Below are 14,382 nucleotides of genomic sequence, written 5' to 3'. Positions count from 1 at the left end.
ACGTTAAAAAACTAAAACAAAAAGAAAAGCAAATAATTAACATATTGTTTTCCCTCTTCCATGATGCATGTTCATACGTGTCTGAACAGAGACCTTTATGACTGCTGCCGGTTGGAAAAATGGGGTTGGAGGAGTGTTCTCACACCCACGTGTCAATGGCAGGAAGAAGACAGAAAAACTCACTCCCATTACAGCGGAGCAGACCCCCAGAGGGCTACCGAGGTTCCCACACGACCGTTCGGCCTCGCCTAGAGCTCTGCCCCCAGCTTTATGAAGCTCTGTGCCTTTTCCCCATAGATTACTAGCTCCGGCTGCGTGACCTGAAACCTCTTTATTTTAAATATTAGAAGGGTACCATACAGCATATGTGGCTCAACTCCATGAGAAATGCCAAAATATCGGGGCATCTGGGTGGCTCAGTTGGTTAAGCATACGACACACGATCTCACGGTTTGTGAGTTCAAGTCCTGTCGTTGGACTCTGTGCTGCCACAAAGCTTCAGATTCTGTGTCTCCCTCTCTCTCTGCCCCTCCCCCACTCGTGCTCTGTGTCTCTCTCTCTCTTTCTCTCTCAAAAATAAACATTAAAAAAAATAAGAAATGCCAAAATAAGAGCTCCAGTGAAAATGAAAGGAAGCCACCCTTGAGTATGCAGGACATGACGAGAGAGGTAGCAGTCCTACGTATTTTGATGCTTTAATAAATACAACATATCTCAGCTGCTATTCTGAATCATTCTATGATAGCGTCAGTCAAAACAGAACATAGAGTATTTCCCAAATAATGTGTTAACAGAAGACTAAACATTTCAATCTGAAGCAACCAGAGTCAGGGCAAACAGACTCGGGACTGCAAAATACAAAGAAATAACTTGGACGTTCTCTAATATTATCCGGCCACCTGAATGTATCGCTTAGTCATCTTTCTTTCTGATGCTCAATGACTCTACATGCCTCTTTCCTAGATAGCTCTAATTAACAATAACTCTTTAATATTTCATGCAAATTAAATCTGCTGGAAATGTAAAACAAAAGAGAACTGGTGATTTAGGGTGTCTGGGCAGCTTAGTCAGTTAAGTGTCCAACTTGGTTTTGGCTCGGGTCATGATCTCACAGTTCGTGAGATTGAGGCCCTTGCTGGGCTCTGTGCTGACAGCTCAGAGCCTGCTTGGGATTCTCTTTCTCCCTCTCTCACTGCCCCTCCCCCGCTCTCCCTCAAAATAAATACAGTTAAAAAAAAGAAGCAATGGTGGTTCACCCAGCAGACGTCCCTTACCTACCTGTGGCCCTGTGGGGGTTGGAGAGGGGGGCCGATGCCGCAGCGAGAGCTGCAAGGGCGGCCAGCACTGCGGTGCTGGGATTGGACACATGTGCTGCAGAGGAGGGGTGGGGGTCACCTATTTTGGTAAAAAAGGCAAATGAGGTCTGGTGCAGAGAATAAATGGAGATGAACTAAAAACGGTTTTTCTCATCTGGGGCGCCTGGGTGGCTCAGCTGGGTAAGCATCCGACTTGGTTTCAGCTCAGGTCCTTGAACTCATAGTTTGTGGGTTTGAGCCCCGGCATCAGGCTCTGCACTGACTGTGTGGGGCCTGCTTGGGATTCTCCCTCTCCCTCTCTCTCTGCCCCTTTCCTGCTCACTCTCTCAGAATAAACATTAAAAAAAAAATGCCTTTATTAAATCAAAACCTCAGCTTTTCCTTCCTTTGCTCTCCAATACAAACTGATATAAACCAATGTTCATGGTATTAACACTCTTGCAAGGCTTGGAAAGTCTTTCCTTCAAAGTGGATTAAGGTAACATGCGTGGTACTGGGCCACTAGGTTCCCCACCCTGGCTCATCCTCTCGGCACTGCCAGTGCCAGGCGTCCGTAGCCAGCAGACCAAGAGTGGTGCCCGCTCCCCCAGCTGGTGGTACAGAGCGGCCCCGGGCAGTGGGCACACGGAGCAGACTCCACTACGCTATGCGCTGCGGGGGTAAGAGTCCTGCCCGGGCTTCACTGAACCACACTACCTCCATGCCTCCGCCAGACAGGTGAGAAGCGGAGGACTGGCCTCCAACTGTGAGATCGGTTACAAACGGGCCATTTCACTTACTGAATGGCAAACAGCAGTATGACCAATTTGTGCTAAAAAACAATTACTTACTTAGTTATTTCATGATGTACTTAAAAAAAAAAAACAACACTTTGTTCATAACCTTTTCTTCTTTTTTCTGTGCGCTATTCTTACAAGTAAGTTCCAGGAAGAAAGTGCATTAGATCTGGCAACTTCCATGCCTAACCTTATGAACCCAAACTATTCCAGAGGCACTTGGGCGGTTCAGTCAGTTAAGCATCCGACTTTTGACTGTGGCTCAGGTCATGATCAAGACACACATGGGGCTCTGTGCTGACATCAAGGAGTCTTCTTGTGATTCTCTCTCGTTCTGCTCCTCCCTGGCTCGTGTTTATGTTAATAAATACACATTTTATTTTATTTATTTATTTTATTTCTAGGAGAGAGAGACAGCGTGAGCAGGGGAGGGTCAGAGAGAGAGGGAGACACAGAATCTGAAGCAGCCTCCAGGTTCTGAACTGGCTGTCAGCACAGAGCCCGATGCGGGGCTCGAACCCACGAACTGTGAGATCATGACCTAAGTGAAAGTCGGACGCTTAACCAACTAAGCCACCCAGGCACCCCAATAAATCAACATTTTAAAAAAGTATTACTTGATAGTTTTGCATAAATCTTTTATAAAATAAATTGCATTTCACTATCTTTCATTATAATTTCAAAGATACTTTTGTGTCAGTTGTGAATTTATTGCTTCTCAGCTCTAAATCCACCCTTTTTTGCCTTACCTTGTCATACTTAAACTGGACCCTTATCAATATTTCTTGACAATTAGCATGAAATTAAGTTTTGTCCTTAGATGGAGTTTCTGCTCCCTAAATTGGCTATTCTGGTATTCTTTAGAGCTCTCCTCGCATCTAGTAGTCAATCCACTATTACTAAGAATTTTTTTTTAAATTATACATGTGTTTAGACATACTTACAAATTATATGTTATATATTATTTTAAAAATTATACAACTAGCCATGTAGTCTAGTCTCCTGACTGGGCTCTGATTGAAATACTTATCTTTTTGTTTTCTTTTATTTTTAAAAAATATTTATTTATTTTGAGAAAGAGAGTGGGGGAAGGGCAGAGAGGGAGAGAGAGAATCCCAAGCAGGCACACGCTGTCAGAGTGGGGCTCAATCTCATGAACCATGAGATCATGACCTGAGCCAAAATGCAAGAGTCAGATGCTCAACAGACTGAGCCACCCAGGTGACCCAGATAAACTTTTCCTCTTTTTTAAATGTACTTTTAACTTTCTTTAAGATTTTAAGTAATCTCTACACCCAATGTGGGGATCAAACTTACAACCCCAAGATCAAGAGTCACAGGCTCTACTGACTGAGCCAGCTAGGGGCCCCAGTACTTTTTTTTTTTTTTTTTTACAATTTTAAAAAGTGTTTTATTTATTTTTGCAAGAGTGCAAGAAGGGAGACAAGTATCTAAAGTGGGCTCTGTCCTGACAGTAGCAAGCCCGATGTGGGGCTCAAACTCACAAATCATGAGATCATGACCTAAGCCAAAGTCGGACACTCAACCGAATGACCCACCCAGGTGCCGCTTCAATGTACTCTTAATTTTTATGTTTTCTCACCATCTATGCTTAAAGATTCTCTCCAGCCTTTTGTTTATCAAAGTGCCAGTTATCTGTAAAATAAAGAAATTCCCACTTAACATTCCTTATAATAAATTCTTCCACAGAGCAAAGAATCCTTTTCTGATATGATTAATGTAGGTAAATTAACTGGTTTATAAATTTAAATTTCAGAAGATTTGCCTTTAAAAGGTGGATTACTTGTACAGTACTCCTAACTGCTATAGATTATCTTCTTTTTAAGTAGGCTCCGTGTCCAATGTGAAGCTTGAACCCACCACCCTGAGATCAAGACCTGAGCTGAGGTCAAGCATTGGACACTCAACTGACTGAGCCACCCAGGTGCCCCTAAACTATCTTCTTTTAAGTTTATTTTTTTAGTAGTCTCTGCATCCAGTATGGGGTGAAAACTCACAACCCTGAGATCAAGAGTTACATGCCCTACCGACTAAGCCACCTGGGCACCCCAGCTACAAATGATCTTACTCAAAGCTTTTGGATGATGACGGTGGCAGTGGGTAATTAGGGTGGAGACAGTATTGATAACCCTGTTTTATTTTAATCCTCTCATAAAACATTCAGGGAAGGAAACAGCCTGAGTGGAACACAGAGTGCCTGACCTCCAGAAAAGAATCTACGTCTATCCAATGATTTCATGTAGAGCAAGATCCAGCTATATTCTCTAGTGTTCCCACTAAATGAATGCTTTTCCCATCACCCAACTTACCATACCAAACACTGACATAAAAATTCACAGATGAGGGGGTGCCTGGGGGGCTCAGTCAGTTAAGTGTCCAACTTCGGCTCAGGTCATGATCTCATGGTTCATGGGTTCGAGCCCTGCGTTGGGCTCTGTGCTGACAGCTCGGAGCCTGGAGCCTGCTTCAGATTCTATATCTCCCTCTCTCTCTGACCCTCCCCTGCTCACTCTCTCTCAGAAATAAATAAAAAACATTAAAGAAATTCTAAAAAAAGTGATTCACAAATGAGGGGGTGCCTGGATGGCTCAATGGTTTAAGCATCTGGCTTTGGCTCAGGTCATGATCTCATGGTCTGTGAGTTCGAGCCTCGTGTCAGGCTCTGTACTGACAGCTCAGAGCCTACAGCCTGCTTCAGATCCTGTCTCCCTCCCTCTGTTCCTCCCCCGCTCACACTCTCTCTCTGTCTCAAAAATAAACATTAAAAAAAAAAAACCTCACAAATGAAACAAGGAACGATTTTTAGATATATATATAGTAAAACCAGAATTGTAAGTTGTTCTGTGAGTGTCCCACAAGACCAGCAAACATTTCTTTTTTTTTTTTTTTTTTTTTATTTCTAGGAAAGAGAGACAGAGACAGCGTGAGCAGGGGAGGGTCAGAGAGAGAGGGAGACACAGACTCTGAAACAGGCTCCAGGCTCTGAGCTGGCAGTCAGCACAGAGCCCGACGCTGGGATCGAACCCACGAACCGCGAGATCATGACCTAAGTGAAAGTCAGACGCTTAACCGACTAAGCCACCCAGGCGCCCCATGACCAGCAAACATTTCTAATAAATTTTCACTTGGTAAACAAGTGATGTCTTGCAATAGGAGCAGTATGTGACACCAAATGTCACATGATCACAACTGAGCCAATGGGTCTCCTCTCTCCCTCTCTCTCTTTCTCTCCGTTGCTTGCTCGCTCGCTGCGGGATTGTGGGTGATTATCTCCCATGCTCAGATGCTTGGTCTTAGAGGCGGTATTTGGCAGAAACCAGTGATGTTTCAGAACATTGGAAGGTGCCCACAACTGGCACTAGTGTGGACAGTCCTTTGCTCTTCCCTGCAAGAGTGAGCTTGGGAAGGCTTTGCTGCATTCTAGGTCAGAATGCCTGCAGACATAGACCCTTTCCTCTGCTGCCTTATTGCCAGTTACATTAAATACAGTAACAAGAGTTTATGAATACTGTACTATAGTCAACACTGTAGATGTATACAATGGCCCCCATGCAGTAAAAGATCCCATTGAGCCAATGGAAGGCAGTGATTCCATTAGTGATAATGAAAGTCGTCCTACACATTAACCCTCTTCTCTCTTGTCTCCCTCACACCAGCCATGATGATTTTCAAAGGGAAGCACAGGTTAACGTGTTTATTTTTCTTTATATTTTGTATTTTCTTTATTAAATTGTATTACAGTAATATAATCATTTTTATATGAATATTTTGGGGTTGTAGAATGAATTATCTGAGTTTCCAGTATTTTATTTTTTTATGTTTATTTTTGAGAGACAGAAACAGAGAGAGAGAGAGAGCATAAATAGGGGAGAGGCAGAGAGAGAGGGAGACACAGCATCCAAAGCAGCCTCTGGGCTCTGAGCTGTCAACACAGAGCATGACATGGGGCTCAAACCCATAAACCACGAGGTCATGACCTGAACTGAAGTCAGACACTTAACCAACTGAGCCACTCAGATGCTCCTCCAGTATTTCTTATGGGGAAATTCTCTTTGATATACAAATGTTTTGGATTATGAGCATGTTTCCAGAATTAATTATGCTCCCAAACCAAGGTTTTACTATATATATATCTCTCTCTATATATACATATAGATATATATAGTAAATACTATATATGTTTATATAAATACTATATACATATATATACTATCCTCGAGGAGGGTAGAATATATATGACAATAGTCACTAGCAATCCAAAAACAGAGTTATCATTTTATGACAGTTAACACACACACACACATACACACACATACACACACACAGCTGTTATAATTAAAGTTCAAGTAGGCCAAATCTCACATAGGTCACTCAGCTAAAGTAGGAGAGCTGGGTAAAACTGCTTCTTGAGAAAGCATTATATACTTTTCAGTACATGATGATACCAGGCTAAGGGTATTCTCCCTTTGATTAATAACTCACCCAACTCTACTCAACAGCAAAATGAAGAAAGAACATTTGTGAAAAATTGGGTTTAGTATTCTGACATGTATAGTTGAAACTGAAAAGAGATACTAGTTATCTCTTTAGACTTATCCCAGTGAATTCTAGTAAAACAAGGTCCTTTACTGTTAAACAACATTGTGGGGCACCTGGGTGGCGCAGTAGGTTAAGTGTCCAACATCAGCTCAGGTCATCATCTCACGGTTTGTGAGTTTGAGCCCCGCGTCAGGCTCTGTGCTGACAGCTCAGAGCCTGGAGCCTATTTTGGATTCTATGTCTCCGTCTCTCTCTGACCCTCCACTGTTCACGCTGCCTCTCTCTCTCTCAGAAATAAATAAAACATTAAAAATTTTTTTTAAATAAAAAAAATTAAAAACAAAAAACAATATTGCTTCTTTCTCCTCAATATAAGACCCAACATCAAAGAATGTAAAATCTGCATGGATGCTGTTGCTTTCAAACGAAATGACATTATCAATGAGTACTCTCGTTACCAGTTCAGAATGTGGCTTAGACAAACTTTTCATTTGGGGGAGTGTGCTGTGCTAAGCTAGGCAATTTCAATGAGCTGGTAAAAACCAGATCCATAAAAACTAAATAACTTGCCCAGGTCACACAGGTAGTAAATGTCAGAGCTCAGATTAGAATGCAATTCATTAGATTCCAAAGACTGTACTCCTTATGCACCAATACAAAGTTATTTATATTTGGCTTTGGAGTGCATCTTATGATCCTACAGAAATAGGAAATACATCTCCATAACTCTGTTTTGCCCTGATTAATGTTTAATTTAGTCTATCTGCCTTTTTGAACCACTGCAGTTTGATGGTAGCCCTAATAATCAGTGTATCTTTGGTCACAAATGGAGAAATGAAAGCAAGCTTTATAATCTGAATTTTATTATCAAAAATATCCATCAAAATGATAATCTAGGATCCCTGAAGTTAAGTGTGTGTGTGTGTGTGTATGCATGTGTGTTAGTCCTTCCCTTTAATTCTTAAAAATATTACTGGATGTTGGGGCGCCTGGGTGGCTCAGTCGGTTGAGCATCTGACTTTGGCTCAGGTTATGATCTATCAGTTCATCAGTCCGAGCCTCGCGTCGGGCTCTGTGCTGACAGCTCAGAGCCTGGAGCCTGTTTCCAATTCTGTGTCTCCCTCTCTCTCTGTCCCTCCCCTGCTCATGCTCTGTTTCTGTCTCAATAATAAACATAAAAAAATATATTTCTGGATGAAAAAAGTTTCACTGAATGATGGGAAACAAGAAGCCACCCACCATTCAGGAAAAGAAAATCCTTTAACCCGTTGAGTAATACAACCTGAATTTGTCTTCTAACCCTTCTCTCTTTCATCTGCACTGATTATCCCCCCCGAAGGAGAGAGCTAGGTAGAACTGCTTCATGCGTAAGATATCCCTGGAGAGCACAGCTCCATTATGTGATGGTTTAGCAATCTCAATTTGTGGTCGGCAACATACAGAAGAAACAGTAGATTTGCCAAAAGCAACCTGACAAACACGATATAGGCCCACGGGAACCAAGGCTAAGGAGTTCTATTCTTTTTTTTTTTTTTTTTTTTTAAATGTTTTATTTATTTCTAGGAGAGAGAGAGAGAGAGATACAGCGTGAGCAGGGGAGGGTCAGAGGGTCAGAGAGAGAGGGAGTCACAGACTGAAACAGGCTCCAGGCTCTGAGCTGACCGTCAGCACAGAGCCCAACGCGGGGCTCAAACCCACGAACCGCAAGATCATGACCCAAGCGAAAGTCGGACTCCTAACCGACTAAGCCACCCAGGCGCCCCTAAGGAGTTCTATTCTAAATATCTTCAACTTTGCTTATCATTTAAGATCAGGGTCTGAAGAATTTCAATAATTAGATTACCAACTCTAGTTCCTTTCACATATTTGTGAACAAATTACTAGCTTCTAAAAGATTTGAGATTATAAAGGCATTTGTTCTAAACACTGCGGCCTTAACCACAACAAATCCAAAAAGTTGTGAATGTTCTGATTACATGTATCCGTATATTTAAGCTAAACCTTTTGAATCATCTAGCTGAAAGCAAAGCACAGTGATTTTAAATGATAGTCGATGGCTCACAAAATGAAGATCACTACTGCCCCCTTGAGGGCATAACAATAAACTTTCATTGAGAAGTTACATTTTCATTTAATACTACCTATTACTCAAGTCCTGCTATAAAATGGAAAATATAATCTCAAAGTCTCACAACCACCTCATAAAGTACCTATTATTATACCCAGTTTGGTAGATAAGTAAAGAAGGCTTCGAGAAGAGTTTTCACAAGGTCAAGCATGTAGTCAATTAATAAATCAGTATTTGAATGCAGTTCTGAATGTAAAATTCTATGAATATTGTGTATATGCTGTTTCCTTTTGCCACATTACCTTTCAATAATAATACTTCATTCACGATCTTCCTTTAATATTATACAAACTTAACTAAGAACACAATGTCTTATTTAAAAAAAATTTTTTTTAATGTTTATTTTTGATAGAGAGAGACAGAGCACAACCAAGGGAGGGACAGGCAGAGAGGGAGACACAGAACTGGAAGCAGCTCCAGGCTCTGAGCTGTCAGCACAGGGCCCGATGCAGGGCTCAAACCCACGAACCATGAGATCATGACCTGAGCCGAAGTTGGATACTTTACTGACTGAGCCACCCAGGCGACCCTATCTGTCATATTTTAGACTATGAATACTTAACTGTTTTCCTTAGTGGTACCATACTGAAATGCCCTTATATTTTCATTTTGTGGTCACATATAACCCTTTCACAGATTAATCTGTAAAATATTTTACTTTTAATACATGAAGCACTCATGTATAATCCCTGTGTACAATCTCCCCCTTCCCTGGAAATAAAAAGTGCATTAGCTTTAAAATGTATTATAAACCGGGGCGCCTGGGTGGTTCAGTCGGTTAAGTGTTCAACTTTGGCTCAGGTCACGATCTCACAGCTTGTGGGTTTAAGCCCCGTGTCGGGCTCTGTGCTGACAGCTCAGAGCCTGAAGCCTGCTTCGGATTCTGTGTCTCCTTCTCTCCCTCCCCCTCCCCTACTTGTGCTCTGCCTCTGTCTCTCAAAAATAAATAAATGTAAAAAAAATTTTTAATAAAAAAATGTATTCTAAACCTATCTGTCAAATATTTTAACAAAGGACAGGATATCCATTCATCTCATAGAAAAAACTGGGGTTTTGTTCATTTCAAGTCTAAAATAAATGCCATGTTATCAAGGTGTTACCTGTGGTTGTTTTGGTGCTGGCTGAAGAAACAAGGCTGGCAAGGCTGACGACCTCTGCGGGTGTGAAGATGAACGGGGTAGCCACAGTCCCGGAGGGGGCTCTCTCGGGATTAGCATTCACCTGATTCTGCATCGCTTCCTACAAAACAAGTCAGAACAGTTCACAGCCCCAGCCCATTGGCCGTGGTTACATAGTGACGGAGCAGTGCCTATTGAGCAGAACTCGCTGTGGCACGCCACGTCCCGGGCAGCTCGCTCGGGGCTCTCATTACGATCACCGGTCTTGTTTTGTTTTTCCAGACCAGGGCAACAAAGGTGTTCAGATGTTTTCCCAAGTTTATTTCTAATTTAAAGAAAAAAAAGCATTATTGTTTGCAAAAAAGTGTATTCTTTGTAAAAACTTCTAAACAATTCTCTTAACCCGTCTGGATCTTGTTTTTTATTTGGAAAATGAGGATAGTGGCCTAAAAAGTAATTTCCAGCACTAATACTCTTTGATCAATGAATTATGTACAAGTCAATGCGCTAGCAGCAGATCCCTACGGTGAATCTACGGAGAAGAATATTCTCCAGAGTTTTGTCCAACTACTTGTTCCACTTGGCCAATGAAGAAATTCCTAAGAGAATTGGTAACAAGCAGATAAACGAGTGCCAGATTTTCAAGTCTAGTTCCATATGCTGCACTTTGCTTCCAGGGATATCTGTACCATTTAGGTGTAAAGGTGCTCATCTTTTATTTTATTTTCTAACTTTCAGAAGCAGTTTTCTACAAACATGATAATTGCTTCGAAAGTCCAGTTTGGAAAGAGCTCTAAGTAAGAAACTGAAGCTGAAGAGGACTACCAGTCAGTCTATAGGGAACCATCTGTCAGGGAAAAAAAAAAACCCTGAAAACGCGACAGAAATGGCTACCTATTTTTTACATATAATTATCCCTTTGACTCCGAGCTTCAGTTGAAACAGATTACCCATTCTCTGGTTACTGTCAAATTCCTTCTCGAGTCTGCCTCTTCTTCTACACTCCACTATGATTTCCTTAATTCAAGCCCCCACTGGCCTGTGCCTGGCTTAATGAAAGTCATATTAAAGTTTTGCTTCTCCCAGGTCAGTGAACTACACTCCAAACAATCATCTTAAAAAAACAAAACAAAACAAAACAAAAAAAAACTTCACAGGGGCACCTGGGTGGCTCAGTTGGTTGAGTATCTGACTCTTGATTTCCACCTAGGTCATGATCTCACACTGTGAATTCAAGCCTCACATCAGGCTCCGCACTGTCTGTGTGGAGCCTGCTTGGGATTCTCTCTCTCCCTCTGTCTGCCCCTCATCTGTTCTTTCTCTCAAAATAAATAAATTAACTTTAAAAAATTCAGTTACAAAAAATAAGATAAAATAATTTTTAATTAAAAAATTTTTTAAAATGGGGGTGCCTGCCTGGCTCACTTGGTAGAGCATGTGACTCTTAATCTCAGAGTCCTAAATTCAAGCCCCATGTTGGGAGTAAAGTTCACTTAAAAAAAAAACAACTCAATCTTCTATTTAAAAGCTTCTATTGCATTCCCATTACCCACAAAATAGTTTAAACTCCTTTGCAACACTTTACAACACTCCTACATTCAAAAGCTAGTCTAAACTCCTCTGCATGTAAACTGTATGTAACACCCCTACATTCAAAACCCAGCCAGGGGCACCTGGGTGGCTCAGTCGGTTAAGCATCCAACTTCAGCTCAGGTCACAATCTCACAGTTTGTGGGTTCAAGCCCCATGTCGGGCTCTGTGCTGACAGACAGCTCAGAGCCTGGAGCCTGTTTCAGATTTTGTGTCTCCCTCTCTCTCTGATCCTCCCCAGCTCATGCTGTCTCTCTCTCTCTCTCAGAAATAAATAAAACATTAAAACAAAACAAGAAAACAAAACCCAGCCTAACCCTTAAGCTTCAGCTCAACTCCTAAACTCCATTCCCCTTGCTCAATCTTTAGTCACAAAACTTATACTTTCTTGAACATTCCATACTCTTTCATACCTCTATGTAATTGATACACTCTTTTTCTAGTCTAGAATATAGTTCTCTTCTTTGCCTACTTCTTCAAAACTCAGTTCAGGTTCTACACGTACTTTCTTTTTCTTTTAGTAATCTCTGTACCCAATGTGGAGATTGAACTCATGACCCCAAGATCAAGAGCGACACGCTCTTCTGACTGAATCAGCCAGGCGCCCCTCTATATACACTTTAATCTTTGCATTAAGCATCATTCATACTCCCTCTTCTGTGGTCCTGCAATGCTCGATAAATATGGATTTATCAATGTAATATTATAATGCTTGATTCCTGGGGCGCCTGGGTGGCTTAGTCAGTTAAGCGTCCGACTTTCACTTAGGTCATGATCTCGGGGTTCGTGGGTTCGGGCCCCGCGTCGGGCTCTGTGCTGACTGCCAGCTCAGAGCCTGGAGCCTGTTTCAGTCTGTGACTCCCTCTCTCTCTGACCTTCCCCTGCTCACGCTGTCTCTCTCTCTCTCTCTCCTAGAAATAAATAAAATAAAATAAATAAATAAATAAATAAATAATGCTTGATTCCTGTCCTTATCTTCATCACACCATAAACACTCCAAGGGCAGGCATGTCTTATTAACCTTTGTTCCTTCATCCTGTTATTCCCTGATATACAAGTGCCAGATTAAGAAATTCAAGGGTAAAATCCTCACAGCTACTTTTTAATTCTGAGATGGCTTTCTTAGGAAGCAATATGCATTAGAGCTATGTACTGCCTCATACTGCCTGATATATATTCAGAAAACAATATACTAAAAGAGGCTTTTAGTATTGTCCCAAGTCAAGCTCAATTAGAAAGGGAAATTTTCATGGAGAAAAAACACTCTAAAACCAAAGAAACCTTGTTTTTGTACTAGCCACAACACTGCCTTTCAATCACCGTGACTGATTTAGGGCTATCAAGAATGCTGCTTTTTTTAAGATACCAATGCAGGGCACCTGGGGGGCTCAGCTGGTTAAGTGTCTGACTTCAGCTCAGGTCATGATCTCAGGGTTTGTGAATTTGAGTCCCACACTGGGCTCTGCACTGATGGTGTGCAGCCTGCTTGGAATTCTCTCTCTGTCATTCTCTCTCTGACCCTCCCCTGCTCATGCTTTCTCTGTCTCTCAAAATAAATTAATAGATTTAAAAAATAAAGTCTGATGCTCAAAGAACTGAGCTACTCAGGTGCCCCTAAATCATAGACTTTTGGGGTGCCTGGGTGGCTCAGTCGGTTAAGAGTCCAACTTCGGCTTAGGTCCTAATTTCACATTTTTTGAATTGAGCCCCATGTTGGGCTCTGTGCTGACAGCTGAGAGCCTAGATCCTGCTTCAGATTCTGTGTCTTCCCCCACTCTCTGCACCTTCCCACCTCATGTTCTCTCTCTCTCAAAAATAAATAAACATTAAAAAAAAATACTGGGGTGCCTAGGTGGCTTAGTCGGTTAAGTGTCTGACTTTAGCTAAGGTAATGATCTTACAGTTCGTGAGTTTGAGCCCCATGTTGGGCTCTATACCGAGAGCTCAGAGCCTGGAGCCTGCTTCCGATTCTGTGTCTCCCCCTCTCTCTGCCCCTCCCCTGCTCATGCTCTGTCTCTCTCTCTTAAAAATAAATAAACATTAAAAAAAATTTTAAATAAATAAACGTTAAAAAAAATACTAATGACAATGAGTCATAAGGTTGAGCCATATTAGAAGTACTACCTTGATAAGATATAGAAAATATAAGAAAATTCAATTTTGATTTAGCTCCTACAAAAATCCTTAACTTCAGTTAAACTATACTCTAAGGGCATAAAAAGAACCAGACCTGAAGGATGACCAGAATCTCAGCATTCTTTTTCTCCAGCGCTATGTCAAAGGCAGATTTATCAAACTTGCTGAAAGCATGCACATCAGCTCCATACTTGATAAGCAGCTCCACAACGTCCCGATGGTGGTGCTCTGTGGCCCAATGTAAAGCCGTCATCTTCAGCATGTCCTTGGCATTCACATCTGCACCATTCTGTCACACGATAGTAATTTTTTCGAACAGACACTGGTTATAGTAGCACAGGTGCAAGATCCCAACACCCAAATAAAGAGGATTTCCATGGAGATTACACATATTCAAATTTCGATCACGTTTAAGACATATCAAAGGGAGAAACATTCTTCAAATTCTCCTGAATGATGGCAGACATAATGTCTTCAATGAGTAGGTTTTCTAAGGACAACTGGGAAATTATAACACATGGGAAAAGAAGGAGAAAAGAACAGATTTTTGTCGCATTTATTAACAGAGAGCTGAGCACCTAGAAAAACAGGCCTAAGTACAGAGAACACCTGCAGAAGGGAATGAAGAAAAATCAGTAAAGTCTGCTTAGCCTGTAAAAGATTAGAAAACCAAGTCCTCAAAGCCATGATGACTCTTGAAAGAGGTACAAGTCTCTGCTATGAACTGTCCTAAACTTAATCTTCCCCAGCCTAGTTTC

The 14,382-nt window shown here is 41.5% G+C and overlaps 1 protein-coding gene across 3 annotated transcripts in view; it reads right to left on the bottom strand.

Moving 5' to 3' along the window:
• Positions 1-14,382, bottom strand: part of GABPB2 (GA binding protein transcription factor subunit beta 2) — a 36,528-nt gene that overhangs the window by 13,436 nt on the left and 8,710 nt on the right. For 2 of the 3 annotated variants that reach the window (XM_039246266.1, XM_039246267.1), the window contains 2 exons: positions 13,719-13,913; positions 9,881-10,019 (listed from right to left, as the gene is read on the bottom strand). In XM_039246266.1, coding sequence (XP_039102197.1) covers positions 9,881-10,019; positions 13,719-13,913 — 334 coding nt within the window. Of the gene's footprint in view, positions 1-1,278; positions 1,396-9,880; positions 10,020-13,718; positions 13,914-14,382 lie in introns of all 3 variants that reach the window. The other variant, XM_039246268.1, reaches the window with a different exon arrangement.

This window comes from Hyaena hyaena, unplaced genomic scaffold (assembly GCF_003009895.1).
Source record: "Hyaena hyaena isolate Hyena2069 unplaced genomic scaffold, ASM300989v1 scaffold_284, whole genome shotgun sequence".
In the NCBI taxonomy this organism is placed as follows: Eukaryota; Metazoa; Chordata; class Mammalia; order Carnivora; family Hyaenidae; genus Hyaena; species Hyaena hyaena.
The sequence above is the reverse complement of the archived record's forward strand: the minus strand, read 5'-3'. Positions and strand labels throughout refer to the sequence as shown.